We start from the raw sequence: 14,701 nt of genomic DNA, 5'->3' as shown, positions 1-14,701 counted from the left end.
ATAGAGCCTCAATGGAGGCCTTTTCCCCCTTAGCCCCTGGCGTTGAGCCCTGGGTGTCAAACTGCAGGGAACCGAAGGCTTGAATTTGGAGGCAACGTTGGCCCGGTCAGGGTGGTTCGTCTCACAAGCGCACCCCAGCAGTCCATAGCCTCCGGGGGCAGGAGGTGGAAGGGCTGGGTCACCCTTCTGAGGGGCTGTCAACATGGTCGAGGTGGGGCCTCTTCTGTTGAGAGCCCGGGGCTTGTTCTCGGCAGAAACTTCCATCCTCCAGGAATGAATCTGGTCCTTGGAAGAGGCCCAATGTCGTTCAGAGCCAAATCTGATGATGGAGGTGGAGGCCGGGGCAGAAGGGGGGGGGCGGCGTGGAGATGACTTCAGTGAGATGAGCTCCTTCCCTGGCTCAGAAGCAGGACCTTTGGGCAGAGCCCTCACCAGGCTTCCCCAAGGCCTGGTCCTGGAAGCCTCAGGAGTCCCTGGGGCTAGGGCTGGAAGGCAGGCCCATGGGGTGGAGAGACTCCAGAGCCAAGGTTTCTGGCCCATCTCCTTAGCCCTGGGATGTTCCCATCCTAGATCCAGGAAATGATATCTAGAGAAGAAAGGGATGTGCCCAGAGTCACAGGTGGCACATGATGGGAGTGATTCCTCGGCTTTTCCGGAACCCAGGGGCAGCTCTGTGGACAGAAGCTCCTCCGCTTCGGTGCTGTCTGTGTAGCCCCATTCCAGGCTTGGTACCCAGTGAACACTAGGGGGAATCTGGGGTCCAAAGCCTTGTGCTTGGAGGGTCCCGCACCCCCTTGGCCACAGACCACCCCAACAACCCCCTTTGAGCTGAGCTCTGTCTCCTGCCTGAGAGCAAAGCTCTGCCTGGTTCTTCACACTACATCCCCCTCACCCAGTCGCTCCTGGGCCCCGTCCTCCCCACCTGCACAATAAATCTCACAATACAAATACACACTCTCAATATATATATATATGTTATATAAATCCCACCTACTTGCTTTTACTTTATCTCTTTTGTGCACTATCCTTGTCCTTAGTAAATGTTTAATATGTGTGACTTAGACTTAAGTGAATGCAGAAGGGAAATGGAGAGCTGGGCAGTCACTGTTCTGACTCAGCACACACACAATGCCCAAGTCAAGGCAAGAGGGAGGGGTAGGGGAGGAAGGTGCAGAGAAATGGAGATGCTGAAAGCTCAAATAGAACTGGAATGTCAGAGCTGGGAGGGAGCTTAGAACAAGGGGTGTCAGGGCTGGGAGGGGGCTTAGAACAGGGGGTGTCAGAGCTGGGAGGGGGCTTAGAATAGGGGAGGTCAGAGAGGGGAGGGGTCTCCCAGATCTTATCTAATCCCCTCATTCTTTAGATGAGGCAACAAAGGGGCTGTTATAGGAGTGAAAGCCACCAGGAGCAGATCCTCCCAAATTAGAAACAATTCACAGGCTGTGAGGTGGCTCAGTAGATTGTGTGTTGTAGTAGACTTGCCTTCCTCAAGTCTGGTCTTAAATAGTCTTAAATACATCCTTACTATCTGTGTGCAACTCACTTCATCTTATTTACCTCAGTTTCCTCATCTTTCAAATGAGTTGAAAGGAAATAAACCACAAATAATAAAGTATCTTTGCCAAGAAAGCCCCAGATCGGGGCACAGAACCAGACGGGACCGACAGCAGAGGGCCAATAATTGGCTTGAATGCAAGCCCTGCGGTTGGCCAAGGGGACCTCCACATCCTCTGGCATCTTGTGATATTTTGAAAGGCCCCCAATTATTTCAGAAACACAAGACAAGAGTTGTCAAAAGTAATTTTTTCTAGCATTAGATTCTATTTGCTTTTTCCGCAAGTTAAATTACATCCTTCCTCCATCCAATTACTTGCTATCATGTCTCCTGCTGCACCGGAAGGCAAGGGAAGGGGAGGCATTCATTGCAAGGTCCCTTTGGGCGGGCTCCAAACTCCAGGCCAGCGAGAGCCCCCCAAGCTCAGCTTCCCTGTCAAGCAGTAACACAAAACTCTCGCAGACAGAGGCACTTTCATCGGGCACAGCCGATTAGCATTACAGCAATGGCCCCGAGAGCTTCAAAGCCATGGGCTGAGGGAGGATGGGGACATTGTTCTCCCAGAGGAAAGCCGGATCAGGTTTGGGAGCTGACGGGGCTATTCTTGAAAAGTCTCCTCGCGGGCTCTGGCCGACCCCTTCTCTGCGATGATGGACACACACTTTTCCTGTCAGCATTCTTCTGAGCCGGAAAGGTAAGGAAAGCGACATGGTGGCTCAGCTTCCACTAGCCAGGGCTACCAGTGTGTACTTCTGGGCAGCCGCCGGGTGCCACGCATGGAGCTCTGACCTGGGCACTGGAGGCCGGCTTGGCTTTGGGCAAGTGTGCCCATTTCTCTGAGCCTCAGTTTCTCCTTCAGAGGAGAAGGCAGATCTAATGGAAAGACGGCCAGCCCCAAGAGGAGCAAAGGGGCCTGAGTGTGAGCCCCGGCTCTGCCGGGCCTGTATGATCCTGGACAAGCGAGCTGCCAGGCTTTAAAAAAGGAATGACAGTGCTCACGCTACTACCTCCTGGGGCCTGAGTGGTGGAGTAAACGCGTTGGCAAGCGTACGGCTCTCTAAAAGGAGCGTCCTTGCCACCATGCTCATCCCTGTTAGCTCCTCAGGGGCACCATCTGGGAATTCAACACATCAATTGACCATTGAGCCTTGAGCTACTGGAGAGTCCGACACAAAAACTGAACTGTTTTTGTGTGGTGGAGGAAGGAGCTACCGCTCTTTCTCGGGCTTGGGGAAGACAATGGCAGGCACGTCAATAAGCGAGTGAAAAACACTAACAAAGTAAGCGCTGGGTGATTTCTGGAGAGCTGAGAAGCTGCTGGTGATGGAGAGAACAAAAAAAGACAGAAGATGCATCTCAGAGCACACTTTCCCCATCTATAAAGTCAGAACAATAACCTTGAGCCTCACACTCCATGTCTGCACAGGTGGTTATGATAAGCTGAACCATGATTCTGGGAGACCTGTGATATCCCAACATCCAGGCTTGAGCTTTGTCGACCCGGAAACCAAGGCCAAGAGGACTTGATCCTAAACACTAATTTGATAACTTTGGGGATGCTCAGACTAACGATGAGAAGATCATTAAAATCAGAGGTGTGAAAGAAGGTCTCTACAACATTCCTGCCAAACTAGGTTTACAATTGAAAGATATTTAACAAAATACATAAAAATGCAATGGAACGTGGATATTGTTAATATGTAGTTTTCTAAATGAATACACAGCCCATAGGGATCCTTATGTATGGGTCAGGAGCCCCCAGTTTCTATTTGCGTCTGGTACCACTGATTGCATTGATACCTAGAATCATAGTCTCTTCATCTTGGAAGGTAGTCCATCTATCTAGTCCAACCCATGACCTCTCTCTTCAGATCCCTCAACCAGGGATCATCCAGCTTGAGCATGAAAATGCCCAATAATGAGAGCCTACTCCCTTCCACCGGCAAATCGACAAAACCCATCCAAATTTGTTGGGCTAGTGCCCTGCCCCCTGAATTGGCAAAATTTGGCAAGAATGGTGCCCAAAATTTGGGGAATGGCTGAACAAGTTATGACATAGGCATGTGAAGGCATGCTACAGTACTATAAGAAATGACAGACGTGGTTTCAGAAAAATCTGGGAAGACCTGTATGAACTGATGCAGAGGGAAGTGAGCAGGACCGGGAGAACAAGGCACACAATAACAACCACATTATAAAGATCAACGTCTTTGAAAGACTTGGGAACTCTGACACAATAACAAACCACAACTCAAGAGGACTCATGAAAAAGCATTCTGCCCAACTCCACAGACTGAGGCAGATTTTCTTTTTTGGATATGACCAATATAAGGATTTGTTTGTTGACTCCTTATGTTTACAAGAGGTTTTGTTTTTCTTGTTTTGTTAATAGGGGAGAGGAAGAGAAAAGTAGAAGGGAAAGAATTTAGACCTAAAAATCAAAAGGGAGGGAGAAGAGAAAGAAAAAGGAAAGAAGGGAGAAGAGAGAAGAAAGCAAATTTGGCTAGGCTGGTATCTCAGGAAGCACTCAGGATGGAGGAGAGGCAGTCAGTAGAGACACATGTTTGTACTCCTTGAATTCTGCTTGCCAAGATTGCTGCTCCACCACAGTACTCCCTTCTCCTGACATAGAGTGGGAAGGATGGTCAGGATTTGTGTTGGCATGGGGTTGGGGGTGAGGAGTGACGGTCTGGGGGCCGCACTTCCTACTCCATTGTTCCCCACGCCAGCCCCAGATGTTTCCGATCACTTGTTGAGACACCCATCGGCTCGGGTATTCCTGAGCTCTATTTCCCTTACCGCTGATCCCCTTCTGGGCTCTCCCAATTCCTGGTTGCCCTCTCTCTTCCTGCTACTAAATGCCAGCTAAGACTTTAAATCCACATCCTATACCAGGCAGATTCCTGTTATGTAGCAGGTAAAACATCCCAGTCCCAGGTAACAACAGGCTAACTCCTCCTAACATGTTTGTGCTAAACACATTAAACAAGGACGCGGAGAGAGCCCAGAGTTATCTCCGGTATGCACCAAGCACCAGCCTAATCCACCTTGACTGCTCCTGGAAAGGGCAGCTTCTCAGCGGGTCACACGGTCAGAAGCTGGTTTCCCAGACAGCCAGAGTGGCCTCTCCTACCCTTTCCAAGGGAGGCACCTGACATGAGCTCTGGGGATGCTGGATTCAGGTCCTGACTGTCCCTCACTGCTTGTGTGGCCCTGACTCAATCACTCTCCTCTCAGGAAGGATGATTGTTCATAAATAGGCCTCAGGAAACAGACATCCTGCTGGTCTGAAATACCCACTCCAAGAAAGGGAGCCTTCTGAGAGCTGCTGCCTTCCTCTGAACACTCACCGGGGCAGCATGGTAGAGAGAAAAACCAGCCTGGACTTTATGAAAGATGCCCTGGATCTAGGCCATGAAGAACTTGAACCACTTCTGTGGTTCTTAGTTACCTCACCTGGAAAATGTTCTCCAGGGTCCCTCCCAATTTAAACAGTATGGAATTCTCTATGTAATGCTCCTGCAAACAAAGGCAGACTGCCATCCCTCACTCCCACCCCGGTTAGGAACATAATTAAAGGAGTTCTTTCTTTTTTTAATTTTTAAATTTAGGGTTCCTATAAGGAAAAACTTCCTAATCATTGCAGGCGGGAACCCCAAATCAGAATGAGCAGGGCAGCTCCCCCCACCTCAGAATGGGAAGACTCCAAGGAAGCCCCCAAGCTTCCTCCAAAGCATAGCTCAGATACCACCTCCTCCAGGAAGCGTTTCCTGATTTTCTCCCTTCCCCAGGGAAAATGCTCAGCATATATTTCTAAGGAACTTGCTCTTCCTTCAATAGAGGGCTGGGATCTCCAACACTCAGCACAGCACTGGCACAGAACAGCTGGGCTAATGTTTGTTCTTTTTCATTGGTCTCTACTCCCCTTTCAGCTGATGGACGGGTCTGTATTTGTCCCCATTTTATATTATATCATTTTATTTTTTGAATGCAGGAAAGATTTATTTTACATTCTTGTAAGAATGGTTGCCTAGGTGAGTAGATATCTTTGAAACTCCAAAGGCAGCAAGTCCCTTCCCTGATTCCCCAATAATCATTGTCCCCATTTTAGAGAGGGGGAGATTGAGGGTCAGACACCGGCAGGGACTTTCTCAAAGTCTCACAGATAGTAGTGTCACCACTTGCATCAGACAGATGAAGAAATGGAATCTCAGGGAAACCCAAAGCAGCGAGCCTGGGTTTGTCTTTTAAAATGTTTTGATGATTGTGTTTTAACATAATTAATTTCCTTTAGGATCCCGCCTATCTTATTTGATGCATTTAACTACAGAGTTCCTGAGCAGGACTCCTGCCTAAAGGAGCCCCCTTCGGCCCCCAGATTTAGGGAAGCACCGCATTAAGAACTGTCAGAGACCCTGGCCATTCCTGAAGCCGGCGCCTCGCCCTGCGGGGAGGAAGCTGAGACCAAGCAACCTAGGCGGGATTTGAACTCTGGTCTCCTTCAGATTCACCTCTCCCTGGGGGGACCCACAACTAGGAACAGCCGAGGAGGGTTCGCAGCCCTGCCGCACCCCCGCCCCTCTGCGCTCTCCCGAGGCTGGCGCGCCCCCCACCCCGGCCCGCTGGGCCGTCTACCTGTGTAGTCGGGGTGGCAGTCGCAGGTGTAGCCGCCCTCCCGGCTCCGGCACAGCCCGTTGCCGCCGCAGGGGTTGGAGTAGCACAGGTCGATCTCGGTCTCGCAGTAGTCCCCGGTGAAGCCCGGCGGGCAGCGGCACCTCAGCCCGCTGATGGGGTGGATGGGCCGGAACAGCACCGTGGTGGAGCTGATGAAGGGCGCGGAGCTGTCGAATTTGAGCACGGACACGCACTTCATGTAGTTCTCGCACGGCTCCCGCAGGCAGATGTTGTCGTCGAAGGGCAGCACGCGCTGGGTGGAGATCATCCTCAGGAGGGTCCTGTTCAGGTAGATCTGCTCCTGGAGGTCCTCGGACGGGAAGAAGCGGTTGCGGACACCCCCGGGCAGAAGCGCCGAGAAGGTCACGTTCAGGATGTTGGAGCTGACGTCCGTGTCGTTCTGGACGTTGAAGACGAAAATGCCGTCGGTGGTGGTGGACAGCACGGCGGCCACGCCCTCCACGAAGAGGGACAGCAGCGGGGACAGGAACTTCTCCTGCGACATGTTCTCCAGGCGGACCGTGATGCTGTTGGTCAGCATGTCGTCCGTGATGATGGTCACCCGCAGGGTGCAGAGGGCCGTCACGCTGTGGATACCATCTGCAAAACAGAGACGCGGTGACAAACGTGGCTTCGGACACCCGTGGGCCGGCGCAGCGAGACCCCGCTCCCCAGAAGGAGAGAGTGCTCCCTCCCTTCTTTGCTGACGTGGGGGGCTGCGGATAGGAGACACTGCCTACAATACTGGACTTAGGTGAAACGTCGGTCACTTTTGCCAAACTGTTCTCTCTCTCCTCCCTGCTTCCTTCCCTTCCCCTTCCAGTCATTCTTTGTCATTCCTGATTATAACGGGGGGGCATATTGGGGAATGGATGTGATATATAAACAAGACATCCATGACATTTTTAAAAGAATTTCCCCAATTGTTCCAGCAGTCAATATCCTCAGTATAAGAGAGTACTGTGCAAAGGAACATACAGATTGGTGAGGATGTAAATCCATCCATCCACCCATTATTCAGCTGAAAAGCTTTTTTCAAGTATTAATAAAAATTGTGCAGCATTGAGGGCCTGGTGGAAACCACTCAGGGCCACGGATCAGGGCTAAGGCAGAGGCTTTGCTTGCAGACTGGCTGGGGTCTTGTCTGGGATTCTGGGTAGGCGGGCTGGCCAGGCTGGGTGATATACCCTCCTTTGCAGTTGTTGCTGGAGCCTTTACAACCTCCATCCCGGCTGATCATGGGGACCCTCCCTTCTCCCTCCCCCAGCTCCGGGTGGGCTTGCAGAGGACGTGGATTCAGAAGGGACCCATGTCAGGGCTCCTTCAGACGCCAGTGATGTGACTGGGGTATCCTGGGTCAGGCTAATTTCAAGGTTCTCCCATCTAGGAGGCCCAATGGGACTGAAACCGGCCTGCCCCAGCTGGGAGAGCCCTTCACTGCCACAGAGAACGACTCCCGTATTGAAAGGTGGAGAGATTCCCCCGAGTCCCACAGAAAGCCAAGGCCAGAGGCCCATCTCCAGGAGCCCTGGTTCAGAAGAGTCTGCAGGAGATACAGGGAATTAAGTGCTAAATGGTGTCATGAAAACCATGTGCTTTGGGGCCCAGGACAAATTTCCTGTTTAAACAACACAGAAGTCAGCCCCCTTCATCCTTTCCCAATAGCAACAATAGTACATGATGGGAGGACAAGTGACTATTTATGAAATATTCGTACATGTATTCTTGGTTTCTAGAAATCCTCAGGAACAGTACTAGAGATGGGAGACAGTACCCAAGTGTAGAGGGTGCCAAATAATAACAACAGTCCTGGATTCAAATCCTGAATCAGAATTCCTTAACTCTGTGTGTGACCTCAGGTAAGCGTTTCCTGTTTCTGGACCTCGACTTTCTCACCTGAGAAATGGGGGTCATCAGCTTTGGGCCAGGATTATACTGTACAGAAAAATGCAAGGTTTTATGGGAAATGAGCGGAGTCGGGCTTGCCATGACCTTCCTTGCAGGCTTGCTGGTGGCTTGTCCAGCACCCTCCCAACACTGCCCAGGGGCCACCTCCTCCAGGGGGTCTTTCCCAGTCTTCCCCATTGTTGAGGTCTCCGGGCCCCTGAAATTGCTTGGTGACTATCTTGTATCGACTTTTCTGGGCTTCCCTCTGGGAGGAATGGAAGCTTCCTGAGGGCAGTCCTAGTGCTAGAATCCAACCTCCAGCCCGAAATCCCAGGATGAGCCTGGCTCCCTTATGCTCCAGGAGCTTCCAGGAGAAAGGGAGGGGCCAAGAGTGATTGGCATGCCAGAGCCAGCGCCCGGATCTCCCGGCCAGTCCCAGTGGGCACAATGCCAGAAAGGGCCAGAGCAGCTTGCCCCAGTGGCCTTCCCATTCCCAGCCTGCCCTGGTGCTGCTGGCCCAGCCTCTGCCCACCTTGGGGCCCCCTCTCCCAGGGTCATGGCTCCTTTCTCCCCAGGGCTGCTGCTGCTGCTGCTGCTGCTGCTGCCGCCGCCGCCGCCGGGGGTGGATCCTTCTCCTTGGGCACAGAGGGAGCAGGGAGGGAGCCTGCCATTAGTATTCAGCATCCCATCTTCTCCCTCTGGGCACTGCCAAGGCTGCCCCACCGGCTGGCACTCACCCCACCCTGCAGCCCAGAGGATAAGAGCGGGCCCCTCTCCCGAGAACCAGAACAAAACCTCAGCCCTGAAGATACAAAGCTCTTTGAAATAAAGGACACAATGGAGCGTGACATTAATTAAAAATAATGAGATGATCGTAAAATTAGCCCCCAAAGAGGTTCAAGGATTCAGAGCCAGGGAAGGCTGAGAGTCCCCGTATCTCAGGTGACAGAGGAGGAGACCGAAAGCGCAGAGTCGGGGGACGAGAAGCCGGGCCCTCGGACCCTCCATCACCTTCTGGAGAAGTATGATGAGTGCTGGGCCGGGAAGCCCAGTGCTGGGCTCTGCCTCCCTCCCCTCTATCCTCAGCCATAACGGAGTTCGGGGAGAAGGGATGCGAGTCTTTCCCAGAGGAAAAACAGGATGAAAGAGCCGAAGGTTTGGGGCTGGGGAGCTCACTACCTCCTCCGGCAGCCCACCCACATGCTCACACATTGTGCCCAGCTCTGCCCCCTGGGACAGGCAGAAAAAGTCTAATCCCGCTTCCACATGAATGCAGTCCCGGCCCCACCCGGAGGCTCTTTCTTTCCTTCCCACGACATTCCCTGCAGTCCCCTCATTCTCACGGTCACAGTCCTTGGGCCTGCTCCAGGATGTCAGGGTCCCTCACGGGAGGTGGGGCCCAGCCGAGGAGAGGTTTGGAGCATTGGAGCTGAAAGGCTCGTCTCACAGAGGGGTAAACTGAGGCTCAGAATGGGGGCAGGGCTTCACCCAGAGCACAGAGAGAGCGAATCATCCAATGGAAATTTGAACTCGGGTCCTGGAAATGCAGTGAGGGCCCCTTTACACCACCAAGTGTCCCAGCGAATTCTGGGTCTGGAACAGGACCAAGCTTGAAGCCAGCCCTGACGCTTCCGCCCCATGATATATCGGATCAGTTGCCTGGCCTCAGTTTCCATTTCTGTAAAGCGAGCCCTCCACGATGACCTCAGCGTCCAGCCGTCCTGAGCAGTGTCTGACGGACGCAGACCATGCTGGACAGCAAGGGCTATCCTGGCTCTCTCTCTAGACCCCCCACATACATGTGCAGATTCACACATGTGCATATACATACATGGGCATTTTAAAGCCGCACGTGGAAGCTCTGTGACACTCCCGCTGTGGGACATTTCCTTTTCATCCTAGTGGCCACTGGTCACGGAAGAAAAGCGCCCACCACTGAGACCTGCCCTGGTGGGGGAGGGGGGCCCGGGGACCCCCGGGAAGGCTGAGGCCCAGCCCTGAGGCAGCCCAGGCCCTCGCTGCCACGACCCCCTGGGGACTCATTCTTCCCTTCTCCCCGCCCCCCAGCCCCAAGCTGGGACCACCGGCTGCTGTCCCGGCCAATCCCCCCAGAGGGCCCCATTCCTGGAGATGGGCCGTCAGGCTTCCAATTGTTCGACAAACCAGTTCCCCCTTCCCTGGGCTCCCAGAGCTGGGGGCGGGAGGCAAGGAATCAGAACCACCCGGGACCACCTCCTCTCAATCAGACCAACTTCTTAAGCTTTGGGGAGAAACTCACCACCACCCAAGGGAGAGCCCACTTTGGGACAGCTCGTTTAATCCGGTCCCTCATTAACAGATTTAGCGACTTGTCCAGGCTCATGCAGGGATGAGCCGGAATCTGAACCCAAGTTCTTTGGGTGAAAGATCGAGGTCTTTCCCTTACCCCCAGGCTGGCCGGAAGCTTGTCCCATCCTCTGCCTCCTTCATTTCTCATCGATCCTGCTCCTGCTCCTGCTCTCTGAAGCAGAGGGACCCCTCTCCCCCCCTACGTTCGGTTCCCCCCCTCAGATCCTGGGCCCCCTTCCCCCGGACTCCCGTCGCCCAAGCGGAAAGTGGGACCTGGAGGAACAACCCGGCTGAGGACCCCGACTCCAGGCTCACGGCCTCTTCCCATCTCTCCCATCCTCCCTGCTGTGTAACAGCAACAGTAATTAACTGTAATGATCATGGGGGCCCTGTACTCTAGGAACCACCGCACTAGGAAAGCTGCTGTGCCAGTGTAGAGTGTCTACAGACTGGGGGGCCTCGGGGAGCGGGAGAGTCCTGCCTCCCGGGCCCCCCAGTCAGGATGCAGAGGCAGGACCGGGCTTTCCTGCTACCATCAGTCCTCCACCCACTAAGCCACACTGCCACACCATTCTTTAAGGGAAAAAAAGTTTGTCATTTATATTATTTTATTGCCAAATGGCCCTGGGAGGCGTGTGCCAGTGAGATCCCATTTCACAGACGAGAAGACTGAGGCTGAGAGGAAGCCTTCTAGATGGGGGGATGCCGTCATTCTCCAGCCCATTTTCCTTGCCTCCATGCTGGGTTCCGGAGGAGCTGGAGGATTCCCAGGATCAGGCTGAACATTCCAGAGTTGGGTTAGTTTGGTTTTTTTTTTTTTCCTAAATTGCCTATGGGACTGGGCTGGGCTGGGGACCCCCAGATACCCGGAGAGAACAACATCAGTGGAGGGCCACACACAAATGAAAAGCAAAACAGAAACATTCCAATCTTCGCTGCTCAAATTAAGAACAGAGAGAGGGGGAAAACCCTTTGAAATGGAACAAGAAAGCCTTCAAACCCAACCGAGGGGAAAGGCAGGTGAGGAGGAGGAGGAGCAGCAGGTGAGACCCACGGGGAAGGAAAGAGATGTTGCAGACACAAAGACTACACCATGGCAGAGCTGGGAAGGACCTGAGACAGGATTGGGCTGGGAGGAACAGAACAGGGAATTCAGGGGGGAAAGCAGAACAGGGGATGTCAGGGCTGGGAGGGAGCGACCGGGGATGTCAGGGCTGGGGGGGGCGGAAACAGGGGATGTCAGGGCTGGGAGGCAGAACAGGGGATTCAGGGGTGGGAGGGGCGCAGGGGATGTCAGGCTGGGAGGGGGCAGAACAGGGATGTCAACTGGGAGGGGCGGGGATTCAGAGCTGGGAGGGGCTTGAAAGGGGATTCAGGGCTGGGAGGAACAAAAGGGAATTCGGGTGGGAAACTTAGGGAAAAGGGTGTCAGGGCTGGGAGGGCAGACCAGGGATTCAGGGTGGGAAACAGAACAGAGATTCAGGGCTGGGAGGGAGCTTGACCAGGGGATTCCCAGAGCTGGGAGGGCGAACAGGGAATGTCAGAGGTGGAAAACGAACAGGAGATTCAGGGCTGGGGAGGGAGTTGACAGGGGATGTCAGACTGGGGGGAGGGCTTAGAACAGGGGATGTCGGGGGTGAATGACCAATAAACAAGGGAAAAATCAACAAGCAACCTAAACACTAATGGGCACTGTGCTACATCTGAATACAGTCCCCTGTTTTGCTCCCAGGCCAGAGGAGACAATAAGGAAATCCTCCTTACAAACATAAGTGTCCAGTGAGTTGGGGACACACTCTGACTGGAGAGGCTGGGGGCTGTGCCAGCAGAAGCCTCAGGTTGCAGCTGGGGGGGGGTGGAACGGGACTCTGGGGGGAGGCGCGCCTTGGGCTTTGGTCCTTTTATTTTCTACAAGAGGACATTCGGCCCCTAAGAGGGGAAGTTCTTCCCATGGTGCCTCAGGGCAATCCGGCTCCAGGACAGGAGACAGAGCCAGGCTGGCTGGCTTTATCTGGGGAGGAAAGTGTTAATCTGATGGTAGCAGCTGCCGTCACACCCTGGGGTGCCTTCGAGCTATTGGCTCCGGAGTAGGTTTTCACTTGTTATTACTGCCCTTTGAAATGCTGATTAGTTCTGACTAACCAGGGACAGATACTCTAAGCTGGAGCCCTGGAAAATGGCAAGGCCCAGAAGGAGAGAGAGAGAGCAGGATCTGGGGGAGTGGGGGACAGAGGGCAGAGTGGTTTTCTCTCGCCCCCGTCCCCACCCTACCAGGTCAATGGAGCCCCAAAGCTGGCAGGGCTCCCTCAGACAGGAGGGGAAAAGCCTCGTGGTGGTCTGGTCTCCTAAGCTCCCATGGCCCCGGCATCTCAGACCCATTCATCTCGTCCAAAAGGGAAGTTCTCCTTTGTCCCCCATCCATCCCTCCTCCAAACGTCCCTTCCGGGTTCCCTCCTTCCTGGCACTCAGGTATCCCCCTCCCTCAGCCTCCCCCCCACCCCAGGCCAAACCCCAGCGGGCATTGTCTGTCGCCTATGGAGACGGCCTCTGGTTTGTCTCCCAGCCCCTCCCCTCTCCGTTGCATGAGGCTCCGCTGCCGGACCGGCCCTGCCCCCGGGTCAGGGGCCTCAGGAGTTTTCTCTCACCTCTAAGATAAAACCCAAGCCCTTATCCCGCCCTTCGGAACCCGTCATTTGTGCTGCAGGCGTTTTGCGCCCTCTCCTAGGCGGGGCTCCCGGGCATCAGGGCCATCCCAGGGCGCTCATCCGGCCCCCACGGGCTCAGGGGAAACTGGGGGCCCCGCCCTCTTAAACACATCCGCCGTGCGGCCTCCCTCCCGGTCACGGGCCTGAGAGCCAGGGCCCAACGGCCACCTCCTTTCCCGCCTGATCCCACGTGAGAGCCAGCGCCGGCGGCCGAGAAGGCCCAGGCTCTGGGAGCGGTGGGTGCCGGAATGGGGGCCCAGCTGGGTGCCTTCCTTACTTCCTGTGCGATCTTGGCCCGGCCTTCTTCTTCTTATTTTTAATTGTAGCTTTTTATTTACAAGATATATGCATGGGCAGTTTTTCAGCACTGACAGTCGCAAAACCTTCTGTTCCCCCTTTTCCCCCCCTTCCCCCCCCCCCCGTCCCCCAGATGGCAGGTGGTCCCATACATGTTAACTATGTTAAATACGATATATGTGTACATGGCCATACAGCTATTTTCAGGCCCTTCTTATCACCATCCCCACTGCACTTTGTATTTCATGTCCTGGATTCACATTATGTCCACAGCTAGAGCGGAAGCTGCACGCGGGCAGAAGGGCTTTCATTTTGTCTCCGTGCCAGTAAGTATTGAATCATTAGGTGGCGAGCTCCCAAGATCAGCCCCTCCCGGCAGTCGGTCCCCAGTACAGACCATAGCGGATGCTAAGTGTTACAGGGCTGGCCGCCCCCTGAGCACCCGCCTGACCTCCTGGCTTCTGCGGGAGGGGAGACGGCACCGAGGGACGCAGAGCTGTGACTGGCAAGGCCGCGGGGGGCTGGGAATCCTCGGCCTTCCCGAGGCTGGCCATGCTGGCCCAGGGACCCAGCTCCGGGGCCCTGGCTCCCCGGGCTCCTTCCCTGCGAAGCCCCAGGAAGAGGCAGGCAGGTCGTCCCCACGCTCTGGTTCAAGTGCAGTTTAGGGAGGGGCTGGCCCGGAGCCCGAATTCATGCCCCGACAGGTTGGGCAGAGAGGAGCAGGAGGAGCAGGGGCCCCCCGGGGCCAGGCGGGGGTGGGGATGCAGGGGCGTAGCACCCGCAAATATCCCAAAAGGGCTTCGGAAAACGGAGAGTTTGAAGGTAACCCAGGCAGGCCCTGGGATTCTCCGCGGCCTTTTATCCAACTCTCTCAGACCCCGGGGGAAGGTCCTTGTCCAGGGTCACACAGCGGCCCCTGGAGAGAGAGCCAAGACCGTCCAGAACAATGTAAGCGTCTATGTCAGGCACTTGAATAAATAAACACCAGTTACTATTATTGAAGATTGCGCCTGTCCTCAGGGAGATTCTCCTGAGGGACGGACCTGGAGCCCAGGTGATAACCCCGGAGGAACATGCAGATAAATGCATTGTATGGGGAGGAAAGGGACTAAAACCTGGTGGAACTTGGGAACAGCCCGGGGGTGGCCACTGAGACAAGCCTGGAAGGATGCAGAAAGGAGGAGGGAGAGCATCCTGGGCAGGAGAGTGAGCCCAAGCCACGGCACCGGGGGATCACACCTGGGGCACAGGAGAT

The 14,701-nt window shown here is 54.5% G+C and overlaps 1 protein-coding gene across 1 annotated transcript in view; it reads right to left on the bottom strand.

Annotated features, from left to right (window-relative positions):
• The window catches only part of CELSR1 (cadherin EGF LAG seven-pass G-type receptor 1), a 116,909-nt gene that overhangs the window by 63,137 nt on the left and 39,071 nt on the right, over positions 1–14,701 (bottom strand). The window contains exon 2 of the mRNA XM_031938540.1: positions 6,191–6,829. Within this exon, the coding sequence (XP_031794400.1) occupies positions 6,191–6,829 (639 nt within the window). The remainder of the gene's footprint in view (positions 1–6,190; positions 6,830–14,701) is intronic.

The sequence above is a fragment of the Sarcophilus harrisii genome, chromosome 5, assembly GCF_902635505.1.
Source record: "Sarcophilus harrisii chromosome 5, mSarHar1.11, whole genome shotgun sequence".
In the NCBI taxonomy this organism is placed as follows: Eukaryota; Metazoa; Chordata; class Mammalia; order Dasyuromorphia; family Dasyuridae; genus Sarcophilus; species Sarcophilus harrisii.
The sequence above is the reverse complement of the archived record's forward strand: the minus strand, read 5'-3'. Positions and strand labels throughout refer to the sequence as shown.